Source organism: Exophiala aquamarina (assembly GCF_000709125.1).
Source record: "Exophiala aquamarina CBS 119918 chromosome Unknown aczIA-supercont1.20, whole genome shotgun sequence".
In the NCBI taxonomy this organism is placed as follows: domain Eukaryota; kingdom Fungi; phylum Ascomycota; class Eurotiomycetes; order Chaetothyriales; family Herpotrichiellaceae; genus Exophiala; species Exophiala aquamarina.
The window spans coordinates 119,875-137,111 of record NW_013550568.1 but is presented as its reverse complement, the minus strand read 5'-3'; the positions used below and the strand labels follow the sequence as shown (position 1 = coordinate 137,111).

General features: G+C 50.4%; 4 protein-coding genes across 4 annotated transcripts; 2 read left to right on the top strand and 2 right to left on the bottom strand.

Annotated features, from left to right (window-relative positions):
• Positions 1 to 1,827: 1,827 nt before the first annotated feature.
• On the top strand, positions 1,828 to 4,105 carry A1O9_11920 (uncharacterized protein; the record flags this gene model as incomplete). The annotated part of the gene is made up of 3 exons (XM_013399066.1): positions 1,828 to 1,936; positions 1,990 to 2,616; positions 2,688 to 4,105. The coding sequence occupies 3 exons, from the start codon at positions 1,828 to 1,830 to the stop codon at positions 4,103 to 4,105; spliced, it is 2,154 nt and encodes a 717-aa protein (XP_013254520.1).
• A 2,359-nt stretch (positions 4,106 to 6,464) lies between these two features.
• On the bottom strand, positions 6,465 to 8,632 carry A1O9_11919 (uncharacterized protein; the record flags this gene model as incomplete). Its single annotated transcript, XM_013399065.1, has 4 exons — positions 6,465 to 8,174; positions 8,228 to 8,260; positions 8,310 to 8,357; positions 8,408 to 8,632. 4 exons carry the CDS (start codon positions 8,630 to 8,632, stop codon positions 6,465 to 6,467), a joined length of 2,016 nt encoding a protein of 671 aa, XP_013254519.1.
• A 1,091-nt stretch (positions 8,633 to 9,723) lies between these two features.
• Positions 9,724 to 10,710, bottom strand: A1O9_11918 (uncharacterized protein; the record flags this gene model as incomplete). Its single annotated transcript, XM_013399064.1, has 2 exons — positions 9,724 to 10,182; positions 10,249 to 10,710. 2 exons carry the CDS (start codon positions 10,708 to 10,710, stop codon positions 9,724 to 9,726), a joined length of 921 nt encoding a protein of 306 aa, XP_013254518.1.
• A 2,993-nt stretch (positions 10,711 to 13,703) lies between these two features.
• Positions 13,704 to 14,852, top strand: A1O9_11916 (uncharacterized protein; the record flags this gene model as incomplete). The annotated part of the gene is made up of 3 exons (XM_013399063.1): positions 13,704 to 13,787; positions 13,841 to 14,563; positions 14,619 to 14,852. The coding sequence occupies 3 exons, from the start codon at positions 13,704 to 13,706 to the stop codon at positions 14,850 to 14,852; spliced, it is 1,041 nt and encodes a 346-aa protein (XP_013254517.1).
• Positions 14,853 to 17,237: the final 2,385 nt, after the last annotated feature.

Here is a 17,237-nt window from a genome sequence, read left to right as displayed (position 1 = left end):
GGTGGACAGTTAGTAGCACTGGTACGGATGCTGAGTCCTTACTCGTAGTGTACTGTACTTGGTCGTCTGTAGGATTGGACAGATACCAGCCGTGGCCATCACAGCGGGTGAGGCACATCCGCGTGCCGCGCGCACCCACACCGAATGCAGAAGCCGCGGTCAGCAAAGGACGGAGGCGGAAGCAGCCAGCCACAGGCAAGAGGGCAAGGACTCAAGGAGGAACCTTCGGGGCCTTCCCTTTCTCTCCCCTCCCCCTACGGATCCACTTCTGACACCCTTCCTTGGGAAGTTGCGAACAAGGTGTTACACCACAATTGCCGCCTGGGGGCGACTTCATCGCCTGCATGTCCCGACAGTCCCCGGGCTGAGTGCCCATGCAGGAAGGAGCCAGTCACAAGACGCAACACGGCGACTGCGCCAGTGGACGCCCCTGCCCTGGCTGACGCTTGTCCACTGCAAGCGCCATTTTGCAAGCGCCGGGCGGTGGGGATGCATGTCCTGGTGGACGTTAGTGGTCGTGCACGCGTCCCTCCAGAGCCTTGGCCGAGTAATTCTCATTGATTCTTACGCCGCCTCGAGGCCCTGGAACCCTGGGCCCCTCTCGGGCCTGGTAATCGATGCAGCCTGGAATTCCCCTCTTCCGACATGCAGTGCGTCTTTCCTCTCTCTAGCCCTCCAGTCACGCCCACAGGCTCGGTCTATGTACGGAGTATTCATATGTACGAGTACTCGTACAGCAGACTACTCAGACCAGTCTTCCATGCCTCCTCTGACGACGACGAACAGAACCACACCAGAGCGAGAACCAGGACCAGACCATCCTCGTCCCCACCACCCAAGTCGAGTTGACCCAACCCACCTCAAATTCCCACTTACATCCGAGCCATCTCTTGCATACTATTTCTGGGAGACTGGGAAGACTGGGACTCCTGGCGCCGCCCGAGGGCCCGCGCCTACTCGTCCATCCTCCTAGTCCGCGCAAGGTGGTGTCCCTCTCAGACAACATCCCTCGACCTGCCTGCCTTTGGTCCTCAGGCCGACCTCTGATTCTCCTCCTAATTCTTCCAACCAGACTCTCACACTCTCGTTCAAACCTACCATTCTTTTCGAACCTCTATACCCTTCGGTGTCAACTGTTGCCGCCCACTCTTTGCTACGCTTCGTTGTCCTTTCAAGACCTGAGAAGCGAGCTGAGCTGTGTCCAACTGCGGCTGATTCCGCAGTGCTTGAGCAAAACCACCACCCAGCTGGGCCACCTCCTCCCACCTCCCGCCTCCACCTCTCCCGCCTGCGCTTCCGGCGCCTTATTGCGCTTATCGTCCATGCATCCGAACGCCTCTGTGATGACTTGACTTGCCCTGACCTTCTGGCTCCTATCAAGATCAAGCATCATCTCACTGTCCTTCGTTAGCACTTACCGTCATTCGAAGCTAGAATACCTCCATCTGTCTCCCTTGGTCCCCGGGTCGTCCTCTGTCATCCACCACGGCCCTCATTTACCTCCAGCGCTTATCCTCTCAGCACCCTGTGACGATCTTTAAGCGCCGACTACCATTGTGCCCGCCCGCGTCTCTGCGCTTTGCGCTGACTGCAAGTGATCCCAGATCCAAGGAGTGCACCTTCGCGCTTGCAGACGTCATTCGTCTCTGACCCAGGGAAGGGGTTACTGGCCGAAGCGCCCAGTGCCGTCTCAGGCTTGTATGCTTGTCGAATCCTCAAGATTTCAGGAGGCGCAGATCTGGAAAGGAGTCATTGGAGCACATAAACCGCCGACCGTCCAGTTGAACTGTCTCTAGGACGACGCAACCACCTTACAGTCCTGGCAACATGGCCGTTGTCACTTCGATTGATCGAGTTGATACCGGGAGGGACTCGACTTTGACCCCCGAGGAGGGCCCTCGGGGGTTTGTGGCTGTCAATCATGCTTCTAGTAATGGTAGGATACTGCTGTCTCTTCAGATCATGTCACATGCTAACGACCCTTGGTAGAGAGCGAGCCGTCCAGCCAACTTTCTTCGCCACAGGATGGCCTTCGGCGCAGGGACGACCATGTCTCACTCAGTCCTGACAGTCAGACCTATCCGAGGATGCAGAGTCGAGAGGAGCACAATAGTCACCATAAACGGAAGCGATCCGCATCAAGTGAGGCATCACGCCCCGGCAATCCCCGCGCCTACGACCACAGTCCTTCCAAACGGGTCGAGCCACAGCATGTAGCAGATAGAGCACTCCGTGCAATGGGCCATGCAGACCAAAACGGCACCGGCCATTATGCCAATGGCCACACTGGGGACCAGAACGGGCACAGCTGGCCGCCACATGCCAGACCGATCCAGCCACATGGTCCCGTGAATGGCTCGCGCCCTACCACGTCTGATGCCCAGTTAGCTGAAGCCCTACAACGCGAAACACAATCCCAAGACGACCAATCACGAAATTGGGAGAGCCAATCAAGCACCAATGGCGACAGCGGCCATAATCAATATGACCGAGATTCTCCAAACACCATCACGGTGGTCGGGCCGAAGCGTAAGCGCAACTTTAGCAACCGAACAAAGACTGGCTGTATGACATGCAGGAGGAGGAAGAAGAAGTGCGACGAAACACATCCCATCTGTGAGCAAATCTTTTTAGCCCCAAACCCTGAATTGTGATTCTTGTGATATACTGACGAATCATATTTGTAGGCAATAATTGTAGTCGAGGAGGTTTTACATGTCAGGGCTACGGCACCCCGGTCAATGCGCCGCGTTGGACAGCCAAGCCACCACCGATCAAGACCCCTGTTCTATTGCAGTCAAAGGATGGCCACAGTGACGTGTCTGAACCCTCTTCGGCTTATAAAGGCCCTAATGAAGGCTCACCTCACCCAAAACGTACACCTGTTCAATATGAAGGCGGTCAGATGAGACCCTTTTCTGTTGATGACCAGGACAGCCGACGCCAACAACAACAATATGTCACTAGTTCACCTCAGAATGAACCCCGAAGCAGGCCACCTTATCCCAACCCACAAAAATGGCCGCCACATCAAAATCAACCACCATATCCTTCAGAGCACCTGCCTCCTCTCTCTGATATCAATCGTTCAGAAGCAAACCCAAGCGCTCCTCCAAGAGATATGTCAAGGCCTCCAACTCATGGTACACATGCTCCACCCCCGCCACCCCCCCCTCCTCCCTCTCACCAACCTCCACCGCCAGTTCAACAATTGCATCCTCCACATCAAGCTTCCGGACCGCCGCCGCCACCATCTCATCCACAAATAAGTCATCATCCGCCTGGTCCACCTGGTCCTCCCGGTCCTTCAGGGCCGCCAGGGCCGCCAGCTCCTACTCCTCCTCAGTATCAGTATGCTCCCAATCCACCACAACCTGAATATCGGGCCCCCTACTTGCCTCCCCCGGAGCATCATCCTCCTCCGACTCACGTGAGGATGACTTCTTCAGGGTATGATCCCCACAAATCTGGCGCAAAGACATTCAACAAAGAAGACGTCGAGCGGTCGAAAATGTTGAGGGGAAGCACGTACAATCATTTTGATATGACGTTACAGAACGAACGACAGCGATGCGAACGCGCTCTTCAAAGATATAACGATGCGTCAAGACTCGACAGTGGAGTGAGTGAGACGGAAACTCGCAACATTCTCCTCAAAGTGTTTGACCCTACGGAAGACACGACTCATAAATTTCTTGCCGCGCCGCAAGAGAAAGGTACGTTGGGCAAAGGGGTCAAGATCGAGGCGCCTTTTACTTGTACGTATGGGTACAATATCAAGACCATGGACAATGTGTACATTGGCAAGAATTGTACGATTGACGACGCTGGCAAGGTGGATATAGGACCTCGTACTTGGATTGGACCTAATGTGACGATACTGACGACGGACGTTTTGAAAGACATTCAAGATCGTAAAGGAACTGGAGGGGCGTGGACAGCGAATGGGGTGACGATCGCATCGGAAGTTGTGATCGGAGCGAATGCCGTGATTTACCCCGGTGTCACGTTGGAACGAGGGTCGACAGTGGAACCTTTCGCTGTTGTGCGAGACAACCTCCCGGCATTCCAGACGCAATTCGCTCCGGTCGGTAATCGGGCGTGACAAGTGGGGTGGACCCAGGGCAGTGGTGGTAGTCGTGGTAGTGGTGATGGTGTTGGACCCTGGCATCCACCCGATACAAATGTACCGCCGCAGTACTGAGTGTTCAGGTACCCGCGAATGCAAAATGGTGTGAAATATGGACGACGTGAAGAATTATGAGCCGGACTCAGTAACGTGGCCTTTCCTTTTCCTTTTCTCTTTGTCTCTCCATCGCAGGGCTATGAAGCAACGTTCGACGAGAATGACTGGATGATGCCGGAGCGAAGGGATGACAGATGACAATAATACTGAAGTTGATCTCTACCTGACTCCAAATATGGCTAGGTGCTTGATCAATCCATTTCATTTCGATCACGGGAGTTATGTACGAGGAAGCTAGGGTGGGTTCGGGATTCGCAGCGCAAGGCTTACAGATAGAGTGAATGGAAGAAAACAATCCTTTTAAGTCAGCCCTCCCCCCGTCCTGTGATAACTGTTTTGGGGGGAGGGAATGTCTATCGGCAATCCACGGGACTGAGCCTGTGAGTCAAAACAGGTAATTTTCTCTCGCTCGCTCGCCCAGCCAGGTCAAAGTTATACATATCGAGAAAACTCCTGGGCTTGCTTTCACCTCGCGAATAAATAGAGGATTTGTCTAAATACTACACCGAGCTCGGTACGTACTTAGTGGTAATGCCTAAAACTGGTCAGAATTAGTGTGTGGTGTGCAGTACTTGAATATGGGTAGCTGGGAGTGGCAGGTAGATGTGGCCCCATTCCGGAAATTTTGGATATTAGTACTTGTATAATGTATATCCGTACTTATATGATATATACTAGTACTGTTATAGTGTATACTAGTACTTATATAATATATATCCACACATAAAATCCCCGAACTGCTTTTCCTCCGTACTCGCGCTGACTCATCGGCCGCCGCTTTACTCCCGCGCTAACGGCTATTTAATCTCCTCACTCCAGGCGCCGCAAGGCGCATCATTGCAAGATGTCAATCAGCCTTCGATTGATTCCTCCATCCCTGTTCTCGACGAAAGGATTGCTAGGGTTCCAAAAAGCAGAATTCCGAACCCATCAAATGTAACAACTCCACACAACTCAAGTAAGAACGTCCAGGTTTGCAAGGCGCTAATGTGCGTAGTACAGCGAATCGGCCAATTGATATGTCAGTCTCGCGAGGGGGGACAAAGATATGTCGAAGCTGAACACATATTGTTCATCTGCGAGTCTAAGATCCAACATTAGGAAAATTTTCGGCAGAAGTCGGACACCAGAGCCAAAGTCTTCTTCGTCGAATATGGTCCTGGAATTTTGAATCCATGGGCGTGGAAATGGCATAATGCTTGTAGTATCTTGCCTTTGCGGTATGCTATGCAGGCGGAAAGTCGATTGCGGCTCTCATGTAATATATTCGTTGAGAATTCAAAAATGTCGCGGCTGGTCAGTGATGCTCAGCCTTCGCGTGAGTTACTCAAGCCCGCTTAGGCTCCTATTTACCCTCCTCATCCTTCTTGTCACTGGTGCTCAGTCACGTCTCTAGGGCCCTGCTGTAATTGGGTGCTCGTGCTGTCTTAACAGGGGTCTCTGTTCGAGAAATATGGGAATGTCGTACAACTATCCACGAGGGTATAGTCTTTTGGACGAAAGGCTCAAAACTAGGGCTTAGAAAGATCGTAGATATAATCAAGATTTCTCGCACCCTATGTGCTTCTCGCAAAGAGAATCGCGCTTTCCATGTTACTTTCATCCGGATGACGATTTCTGCTAATGATGACTTGCACGTCATACACGTCGTATCTTTGCTATCATTCAGTCTGCCTTTAGATGGATCGTGCGTTCTCCCGTTTACCTACCATCTACTCCAGAAAAGGATTGGAACACCGCCTTTTGCCGTAGTTAGACTGGCCTTCAGTTGCACGAAAGCAATAATGTCAGACACACGACAGTTCTGGGCTGGTGGTCAGACGTGCAAGCCGCGTCGCAGTCCGGGGGCACGCTGGTAGCTTCCAGCAGTCAGACCGGACCCCGGTCTCGGTCGTTGTTGGACCATGAGACGTGGTGGAGAAGAGTGATAACATACATAGCAGGGGGCTCAGGGCGAATGAATCCAATCGTCTTGTTCGCTAGAACTCACAAGCTGCGCTGTCGAAGTCGCCGCCGATCTAGTGTTGGTGGATCAGTCCCGAATCCAGCGGGCTTGAAATCTTCATGACCGACCACCCTAATTCGCACCGAAGGGGGGTCTGATCCATGAAGGTTACATCACTTCATTCGTCCTTAACCTTCTGACTATGATGCAAACGAGGTGGCCAGGAGTGCTTGGCATTTTTGGGAGATAGGATCGAGAACCATGCGCTCTTGCTCATACATTCACTTGCGGCCAGACATCATCACTTATATTCGTGTGTTCAAAGATCTGTACATTTGGATTGTCAAACAGAGTCTCGAACGGATCGAATAGCTCAGTGATGTCGGACGGCAATGTCTGGGAGATGTCAAGAACCGGCTGAGCTATCCGATCCAACTTGGGCATGGAGCCTGCGTCACCCTGTGTAGCTTGCGGCATCTGCAATAGCTGGCCATTGATTGCATGAGTGGCTATAGTTAGATTATCGGTTTCTTGAGAGAATGAAGAGTCCGATCGATGATCCTGTGATTGACGTCCCGAGGGCTCAGGAACGTCGACCGGGACATATTGGGGCCGTCGATCGCGCTCTAGAAGTTCCAAATAGTCAGGCAGTGCAATCTCGAACGCCTCATCAACTATCGCTTGGGTTGAAACGCCAATTTGCACTGATCCTGGACCGTGTTCCCGGCGAGCCTGCATCATCTGGAAGAGCTCTTGAGGACCAACCAGCTGAAATACTCTGACAAAGTGCTGAACTGTTTCTGGATCGCAAGTAGAAACATACGGAGAGATGGGTCGGGGAGCATCTGGGAACAGGAGCTGGAAAATCTTATACCACATTTGATGTTGACTGTTTTCCGGGCTCCGCCGCTTGATCTCCTTGAGTTGATTATCTGTCATCATTTCTTCGTATCGAGCAGTGCTTCGGTCACAAGGAGGACGTTCTCTGTTGTGCTCATTAAGCTGTTCTCGCGAATCAAAGTTCTGGTAGCAGTTGCCGCAGTACCATTCCGGGCGCTGATGGGTTCTGTAGAGATGTTGCTTAAGGCGGGCAATATCTCTAAGGTACTTGCTGGAGCATTTCCGATAATTCTTCTCTATGATGTTCCGTTCTGAGTATCGTTCCGGGTCAAATTTCGCAAAAGGACAGGCAAACAGCCTTGCTGACTTCTCTGGGCTTCGGCGCTTCCGTTTAGGGTGAGGTCCTCCGTCTGCAGCCCCTTCCTCATCATCGCTAGGACTATCTCTCTCATCGCGATCGTGCACCGCTCGTTTTGACTGACCGGTCCGTCTAGTAGGGAGCGCTTTTGTGTCGGTGGCGGACGAAGCGTGTGTTCTTAGTCCCTGACGGCCAGCAATGGTTAGAGACCGACGAACAACCTTGGAGGCGAGTTCCTCGATGAACGTCATGGTATGCCCGTGAGGCTCATCCATGGCGAAAAATAATGACCCGGATGTCATACTGGTTCCGGTAAAGGAGATTTCGCTTTGAGAGTGGCTGCTATGATGCAGCCCGCTCATTGATACTGTTGGAGACAGTGGTAATGGGACTAGTATCGGAGAGAAATTTGATCTTTCGATATGGAGTTGCGGTGATAGCTGATCCTGGCTCTTCATGAAAGGTACATTAAGGACTCCAGAATTGACAGTGCTCTCTGCCCGACCACCGGGATGGATATCCTCCACGCCACCCAGAGGCGCGGTTTTGATGTTGACTGGCTCGAACACACTCTGATGGTCAAACGGGGAGATGTAGTCCTTTGTTTCTCTTGTGATCTTGGCAGATGTTGGCTCTTTACCATCCAGCTCAAATGCTTTGTAATCGGTCTTGAAGTGCTTGTTCGCGTATTGCTCACAGGCTTTTGCGGGTTTGCCTAATTTTTGCCCAATTGCTTTCCACTTGTTGGCCTCATATTCCTTGATAGCGGCACGGATGGCGTCACTCTGTACGAGACATCAACTCAAGTAGAAGTATCATTCACTAAGGGGATGCTCACCTCATCCTCCGCAAATTCGGCATAGTGCATATCCTCCACTCATTGTCAGCATGCCTCAATATATACTGGCAGACATCTTCACCTTATACCAGTGCTTTTTTATACTCCCTCCTGTTCTACTGGGAAATGCCTACAACATGTAAGCGTCTAGATCTCTTGGACAGCCACTTTAAATATTACCTTTGCAATCTCAGACCAGCCGTGGCCAGCATCGCGCATTTGCTTCAGTCTCTGTTCCTCCTGATGAGTCCATGGAGTGTTGGTCCGGCTGCGCTTCTTAGCCGGGTATTCCGTGCGCAAAGCAGGTATGGAGAGATTGGCCTGAGATCCTGACGGCACTGTGGTTCCAGGGGAGAGCTTATTAAATTTCGGGCCTTGAGGTGCTGGCCGTTTGGGGGAAAGCATGTTGGATCCTCGGGACGTAAGAAAATGGTCGTTCAATCACAAATGTGGCATGCGGTAGTTTTACAGAGTGGCGCTTCTTGCCCTTTAAGTTTTAACTCTAACTTCTGTAAGTTCGGGACCTTTTCTCTTGATGGCCTCCAGCTAAGAGCCGGATAATGACGGCGACAACTGGTTCCCTTGTGTGGCTTCAGGGCATTTATTGTAGGAGCCTGATATGTCACGAGCTGGGTTGTGAGCAACAGCTACATAGGTGGAAAGTGACACAGTTGATAGGATCATGTCGACCGATAATCTACGGATTCAAGCGCGCCGTGCTATAATGAAGGGATGCTGAACTTCAAATTGTAGTACAAGACACAAGTACACAAGTACACAAGTACACAAATGTGCACAATCTGGCCTACGCGCGTAGTATGTCTAGTAGCGTCATGTGATTTTTTATGTCTTCTCTTTTCTGATGACGCCTAGCCACGGCGTACTACGAATACCTTCGATATACCTTGGCGTTATAAGTAATGCCAAGGCTGGCTCTGACTCGTATATAGAGATTACGATAGCTTCCGTAGCATTTAGAATGACAACTTACTTTCTCTGGACCTTCCGCGGTACGATCACAGTCATCTCCTGAAATTAAGTCATTAATAGTCGATGTTTATCAAACAGGACAAAAAGTCCAAACGATCCAAACAGTCCAAATAGTCTAAACATTCTTGGCAAGCACTCCACGAAGTAAAGGCAGCCCAATCCCAAGTAGACGTGTTTGGCTGGGGTAGAGGCCTCAAGATGTGCTTGGAACTGCTGACTTCAGGGTAGAGCATAACGCTTCCCCAGCACTCGAACGCTTTAGGAGGAAAGCCAAGACTTCACGTACCAATCGACATGAAAGCTATGCAGGTCTGCCGCAGGGGTTCTTTAACATTCCATCAGCTGATATCAAATCAGCAGTCCGGACAAAATATAATATTAGCTGACTAGATTTAATATTCCTTGACTTCGTTTTAGCCTCGATTAATTATTTGGGCAACTAGCCTTAATCTTTTCGTTCAGGTTATTTCTCTTGGTAAGTAGAAGACAAAGAATTTTGCCCAGTTTCAATTCCAATACTCAACCTTGGTAAACCCAAATGACCGACGATGTAGCTTTTCCACGCTCAGCAAAGTATATGTATCTAGATCGAAGCAATCGCCGTCATCGGAGAAACCGCCATCACACAAAGGCCAAAGCATTTTAGCCTCCATATCACAGAAGGCGTGTTCGGCCAAGGAGACGAAGCTGGGACCATATGATGTAGGACTGGTGCACAGTTCTTTCGATGTGCCATTATGCTGATCGCTTTCACTGATAACAATATTCGAGGAAAAGTGATCGTGAGGTTGGCGACGTCTATGACGGCCTGTAGTACTGTGAAGGTAATATTGAATTTCACTGTCGCAGTAGTAAGACGCATCTTTGACTGGATCTCCTGTAGAAGGACTAACGGCGACCATATCAATAGAGACTCCATAGGCGACGCCGTCGGGTTCTAGATACCCGATCCACGTACAAGCGGGCTGAGTTGGCATAGCACTGTCAGCGTTCTCTCTATGTGCCTCGTCATGCATCAGGTCCGAACTCACCTTGTAAGATTCTCCGATCACAACATTGGAGGCATACCATTTCTCACCGCATATCCTACCAAGATCGCCATTCCAGCCGTGCCTGCCGCCATCGGCCCAGGTTAGGGTCATATAAGCAATACAAAGCAAGTCTCCGCTTCCATCTCCCTCTACTAGAATGTACTGTGATTGCGTTCTCTCTTTGTCAGCGACATGAAATATTGTGATATCGTCGAAGTTTCCGTCGTCAATTATAGGACGACCAATCCAATTCTCTGTCGTTCTGCCAATCTCATTTCCGAGAGCATCATAAGCCCAAACATCTGGCGAGTAGCCACCTGCGTTGGTCACCGTTCCATCGTTGAGCCCAAGCCCCACTCTGAGCAACGAGTTTGAGGGGGGTTGAGATGGAAACCTGTCTATCGTCCAAGTGATGAGGCTCAGTGCCGTACCAATAGCGCCGATTACTGCTAAGGCGGCCATGATTGAGTGCACAAGCTGTGCACTCGGAATCAGCAGAAAATTATGAGTAGAGAAAGATAGCCCTTAACAAGCTTTTAAATTTGGTATTCCCATAGATTTGAGGCTGAGAAACGGGCAGCAACAAGGGCTGTATATGTAAGAGCTCAGAACTCGACAACCACATATGAGTGCTGTAAAAACGCTAACGATGCGGAACAACATCAGCCGCAGTTTCAATGCATGCTTGGTCATTGCAGCACAGAACTATAGGTCGCCTAAAGAATAATGAGCCAAACCGGCAGAGTTTGGGACTCTTTATTTGGGCAATTGCCATCTAGAAGACGGCTCGCTAAGACGCAACCTGCAGCCTGACTGAACAGCAAAGAGGATTTTGCCATGATGTCAGGATCGTTCTATGCAATCGCTGTCCAGCAATTGATAACCTGCTTGGACCCCAGCCTCCGAGTGCGTTCTGCAGCTTAATGGGGATTAAGATGAGAAGGCTCAAGAGAATGCACGAGCGAGCGGCCCGCGACTAAGCGTAGTTAGTCCTTGAAGTATTACCGTGAGCTCATAAATCCCCACCATACGCAAGGAACACCAACAATAGTAAAAGACTATTAGATCTTGGGTTTAGTGGCTCGGTATACATATCCTAAACACTATTGTCTCGTGCTCCAATGGCCATGAAATTTACAAGCTGGTCTCTAACCTTGAATCGCGCAGAAAAACGTGGTAACTATAAGTACAAATCTGGTGACTATTATGAGATACCAAAAGTTAGGTTGAGAACGCTATCTATACAGAAATTTCTGAGAGCATACGAGACTTCTAAACCTCTCTTTGCTTTAAGTCACGGTAGTCATACACTAAGATAAATGAGGAGGTGCTCTATCTACAAGATGATCTAGTCCAGCGAGGCTAGAGGACGATGGTATTGAAGGGACCATTTTCCATAATGGGGAATACCAACAAGCTAAATATGCGTATTCAATGACAGCGAAGCACGCAGGAATGGGACTAACTAACTACGGCTAATAAGAATTGTTTAGTACTGATCTGAGCGTCCGTGCTCGGTACCAAATGGCTCACAAACCGGGGCATATAAAACTAGGCATACATTGGGCAACCTTGAAGGCTTTCGACGAACATCTACTCATCCATACCATAGCCTAATAAGTGTGAAAGAGGGGCCCGTTGGGGCCATGAGGCCAATTCATGAGATTCAGCTCTCTGTAAATACAAAACCCGATCTCAGGTGATTAATCGGCCTACGAGGTTAGGCTGCTATCTAGTGTTTAACCAAATGGACAATCGAACTCCATCTTCAGCCCGACAGATGGGAAGGGGAATACCCTAGAGGTTCTTTACCGGGATTATGCACCTGGGGCAGCCCGTCTGCCGTTACTCCTTTATAACAAGGTGCCCTGGAGCCATGATCTGCTGTCGACCGACCCGGAAGCTGGCATTGGTCCGCAATGGTGTCATCCATTGCATAACTGCCAATGCAGCAATGCAGCGATGGCTGAGGAAGCGACACAGAGCACGACCTTACCTTACACGCGATGGCGGGCACAGGGCGTCTTGTAGAGAAAGGTCTTGCCCGTTCTGATAGGGCCTCAAATGAAAAAGGGAGTCGATCGCAGTTCATATTCCAGGGCATGAGTGACTTGATCGTACGCCGCCCGTTCGCCCGCGTGTCTGCAACTCCCCCGCACTCGCCTAACGCGCTCTCGTACTCCCCATCTACTCTTTAGACTTTCGTGCTCCTTTACGTGCCCGATTAAAGCGGCCACGCTCCCTTACTCAACGAATGGGGTAATCGACGAGGGTCAGCTCGGGGTATATTAGTTAGCACGGCTATATATAGTATTATACATATGTGATATATATCCCGACCTATATTTCGTCTATTGCTATATTTGTTCTGAAAAGGGAGCAAGGCTTGCTTAGATCGGGCACGCGATGTGCCCTAGGGAGCGCGGGAGAACCGCCAAGACAGTAAGCCACCACATAGCTTTGGGCACATGATAAATTATTTTGACGCAAAAACTCTCTCAAATCGACGCGAAAATCGTGTATCGGACTTGTAGCTCAGTGGTAAGATCCAATCTTTCTGGTGCCTCTTGAAAGCCATCCTAATTCCTTATAGGTAGAGCGAGAGATTGCAGTTTGTCGGATATCTCTAGGTCACGTGTTCGAACCACGTCGAGTCCTGGACTTTTTTGGTTTTTGAGAGTTTGGTGTTTCTTGGCATCGTTTTCATAGCACGGACGATTAACAGTGATAGATATAATTTTCTGATAGAACAGTGGAATTGTCACGCTTAATGCTATGTTAGAAGCTTTGCAGCTTTCGACTTAAGGCACACAGAGCAGGGCCCTGGATAGCGATAAATACGACAGGTAGGGGCGTTTCATACCTTTCAATAACTTTTCAATCTCACCACTCGGATTTCATTATTCATCGGTCAGGCGTGACTTTGTACTACCAATGCGGATGATTTCCATGCTCTCTCACTCTCACTCTCACATACTGTACATGATATGCTTCATGTCATGCCTTGCCCCTTATTGAACATATGTTTTCCTGGACGTTCCATATCAGATTCCGTTGACATTTCCAGAAGCTCTCTCGAAATCGTTGCGGAGGACGGCATTCAGCGGAGATATGGTGCGGCTGATATCGAGGTTGTGGGAGTTGACCGCTCATCCCCATGACAATACGAGAAAAGAGGAGGACGATTTGCGGCCGACTTACTACATATGGAGTAACTTAGTCACGAGATCAACCCATCACCATCGTGGTTGCCATCGCCGTAGCGGGATCAAAGACCGACCCTACGACGACCCCGCTGCGCGCTTGGTTGCGATGCTACAAGCGTGGCCGCGGGGTGCCATGGCAGCCACAACAAAACTTGAAAGTGTTTGATATTCTGCCAACCTTCGCTTAACACGCGAAGGGATTCAAAACTGTACGAGATCCTTTCACCCTCTCCGTCCGCCTCTGTGGCAATGTCTGAACCCGTCCCTCGAGTATCAGATAGTCCACTTGGTGGCCAAGATTTGGGAGGCCAGAGTGCGTCGCTTGTGGCCGATGTAGGTGACAAGATTGCCCGCTCGCATTGAGCCTCGTTGACCTCGTTGGAAAGCCCGATGCTAGTGACACCGACTCGGCACTGGGCGAGTCTGTTGCGGGATCGTCATACTCAACGTCACTAGCATCGTCTGTGCTAAATTACCAGTACGAGAACGGCCGTCGTTATCACGCCTATCGCCAGGGCAGCTATGTCCTTCCGAACGACGAGCAAGAGCAAGACCGCTTGGACATGCTCCACCATATTTTCCGGATGATCACCGGTGGCCCTATTTTGCGAGCGCCGCTAGGGGACGCCAGGCCGCGAAGAGTACTCGACATGGGATGTGGCACAGGAATTTGGGCTATTGACTGCGCTGACGAATTTCCGGATGCTATTGTTATTGGTACAGATCTCAGCCCGATCCAGCCCTCGTGGGTGCCACCAAATTGTAAATTCTATGTGGACGATATTGAAGCCGAATGGACCTATCCGCCTGTGGAGCATTTTGACTACATCCATGGCAGGGCATTGCTCGGAAGCATTACTTACTGGAAAGAATTGTTCTCCAAGACATTCAACAATCTTAAGCCTGGTGGGATCCTTGAAATCCAGGATTTCCCAAGTGATATCCGCTCTGATGACGATACTCAGAGTTATGTGCCATATCTAACGGACTGGCTCGAAAAGCTGAATGATGGGTTGGCAAGGATTGGAAAACCCTCTCGGATTGTTCATCTATTGAAGGGCTACATGGAAGAGGTAGGATTTGTTGACGTACATGAAGAGATGTACAAGGTATGTAGAAAAGATGACTGCAGCATTTTGCATGGTACAACTAAACATCCGTCAGGTTCCACTCGGTCCTTGGGCCAAAGGACGCAAAAACAAAGAACTCGGATTATTCTTCCTAGCACATGCTTTGGATTCAGTAGAAGCTTTCACTCTAGCTTTATTCACCCGAGAACTAGGCTACAGCATCGACGAGGTCCAGGTTACTATTGCGCGAACAAAGAATGATCTACGAAATCCTAGGGCGCATCTCTATGTGCCGTTTTACATTGTGTGGGGGAGAAAACCAGGGTAAGAACATTTTACCCGAGTAAGATGCCAGTAACGGTTTTTGAAGTGGAAGGAAACATGCAGCCAGGAGGTAAGTTACATAGTAAGTTGCAGGCATCAGCCTAGCCAACGGAACGTGTAAGGTTGTGTTCAATATGCTCTGCGCCTGGGTGACTTGTAGCTAGGCACGATCTGTATAGCTTGAATAACATGGCTTGTGGGAACGTACGCAGGTACTAGCAGATCTATTTCTGCTTTGGTCTACTTCTTTGTATGCCGTGGTGTGGTGTGGTTTGTCCGCACTTAAAATAGCTCTCGCGGTATTTTTGCACGTGATGCGGCTGAGAGAGAGAGATGCATACTGTACGCAATTACAATGCCTTGTTGATACCGACGATTCCCCCCATCACCATCACCACCTTAAGTGTGCTGGTAGAGTATACCTGCAATCTCCCCTGGTCATGGAACCTGTATCTCGGTATCGCCAGGTCGAGTATCGAAACAGAGATATTGGGCAGATGCATGTAGCTATTTAAGCATTGAAGGGGATTGCGCTGCTGTGAGGCTTGCCACATTGTCCAAGCAGTTTCAATATGGCTCACGTAGGGAGCACGGAACGACAGAGAGTAGTGGGTACAACCTGTCTGTCTTTGCTATTTGGGTTCAAATCAGCGCCCTGGACTTGATGGCTAACAAATCCTTGTGCCACATACTTCCATGTCGCGCTTCTTCGAGCTCGTTCATCGTCTCTGAGTCAGTCTATCATGGCCTGGGACATTACATCGGCAACTCCCTCGAAGCAGCGACTCTCCACAGGCGGCAGGTCACGGGCATTGTTCCAATACTGGCAGGGGACGAAGTAACGGAGTACATACAGATTGCTGCGAGGACGAAGCGATAGGGATGTACCTACTGTAGCCAGTTGTAGGGGGATTGTCAGGGACAGGTCGCTTGGAGGAGAGAGGAGCGAGTCTTGGCCAAGAGGACATTGCGGTGGATCAAGTTGCATATTTGAGAAACTTGACATCAACGGCAGTTTCGTCCATTGGGCGGATTGACGTATTCCCGAGAACTCGAAAGGATTGATCCCTGGTGACCAGAGGTTGGAGACTTCATCCTGTCCAGACTGTTTGGTGCTGTGGTGTCGGTGAGGTGAGTGGCTGTTTCATGCACCCCTTGGCAGACAATGAAACCAGACCATCAGGGACCATCAGGGCCCATCAGGGCCCGAGGCTCGCTTCTGGAGGTGGAATGGGGGGAAGCAAGATAAGCAGGGTTGGGGTGCTGCGTCCCTATCGCAGTTCCGAGCAGTGCAGCACTCATTTGTTCCTTATTTGTTATTTTTCCAAGAATCCCTTCTCGCCATCTCGACGGCGGGCGTGGAGGGAAAAGCAGGCTAAGATGAACCCCAACTTGACGCGTCGAGCTCGTGCTCTGGTCGATATGTACTCGTATGAGTGTGCTGGACCCTGGTGGTGTGGGTGTGGGTGTGGGCGTCGGCATCGGAGGAATGTGACATGATAATAGGGGAGGGATTCGACAGGAGCTGCAATCAGTAACAATGATGAAAAGGAGATGATGACCGGGCCTTCCAATCACATGTGCATCTGACAATAATGTCGAGGCTGAATTCTCCGAGATGGATTTTCACGAGCCATGGAAGAGGATTGGCTCAAAGGGCAGCCATAATGGCCTGACGTGGAAATTACAGAGCGTGATTATTGGTTGGGGGTGTCGACGGGGGTTGCAGGCCGGGAAAGCGAAAGTGGTACTAGGACACGCGCAGCCGCTTAGAAGTTAGCAGAGGCACGAGCACTCCACACGGGTATGTACGATAGCGCTCGATCGACGCGCTCGACTGACGCGTTTGATTGTGATTGTTTGTATTCTGAATGGGAAGGAGAGCAGAGGAGAAGAGAGGGAGGCAGCAATGGCAAAGCAAGGGCCAGGTACGGCGCACGGCTAGTACTCGCACTACTACTAGTACTACTTTAGTAACTCATTGCGACCCACGAGTACTCGCAGTACTAGTCATAGAGAGCAACCTGCCATTTACTGGTTCTGATCAAAATCCCCATCCATCGGTACCGACGTCAACGCCGATCCATGATCCACACCAGAGCCATGCACTGTGACCTGGCGCTACGGAGTCAGACTACGATGCATTAATGATACTGACCAGCCTATCTATCAGGCTGACTGATATTGCGGGTATATTTCTTATATGTGGATTGATGCGAGGAGGCTGCTCCGCTTAGTTATTGGCAGAGCCAGTGAAGTAAAATCCGAGGCCCGACTCCCGACTCCCCGGGGCTGGTCGGTGGTCACAAGGAAAAGGATTGACTGCTCGTATTCCCCCCCACCCGACCTTGGGGGTGCTCTATGAGGTTCCAGGTACTCCGTAATTACT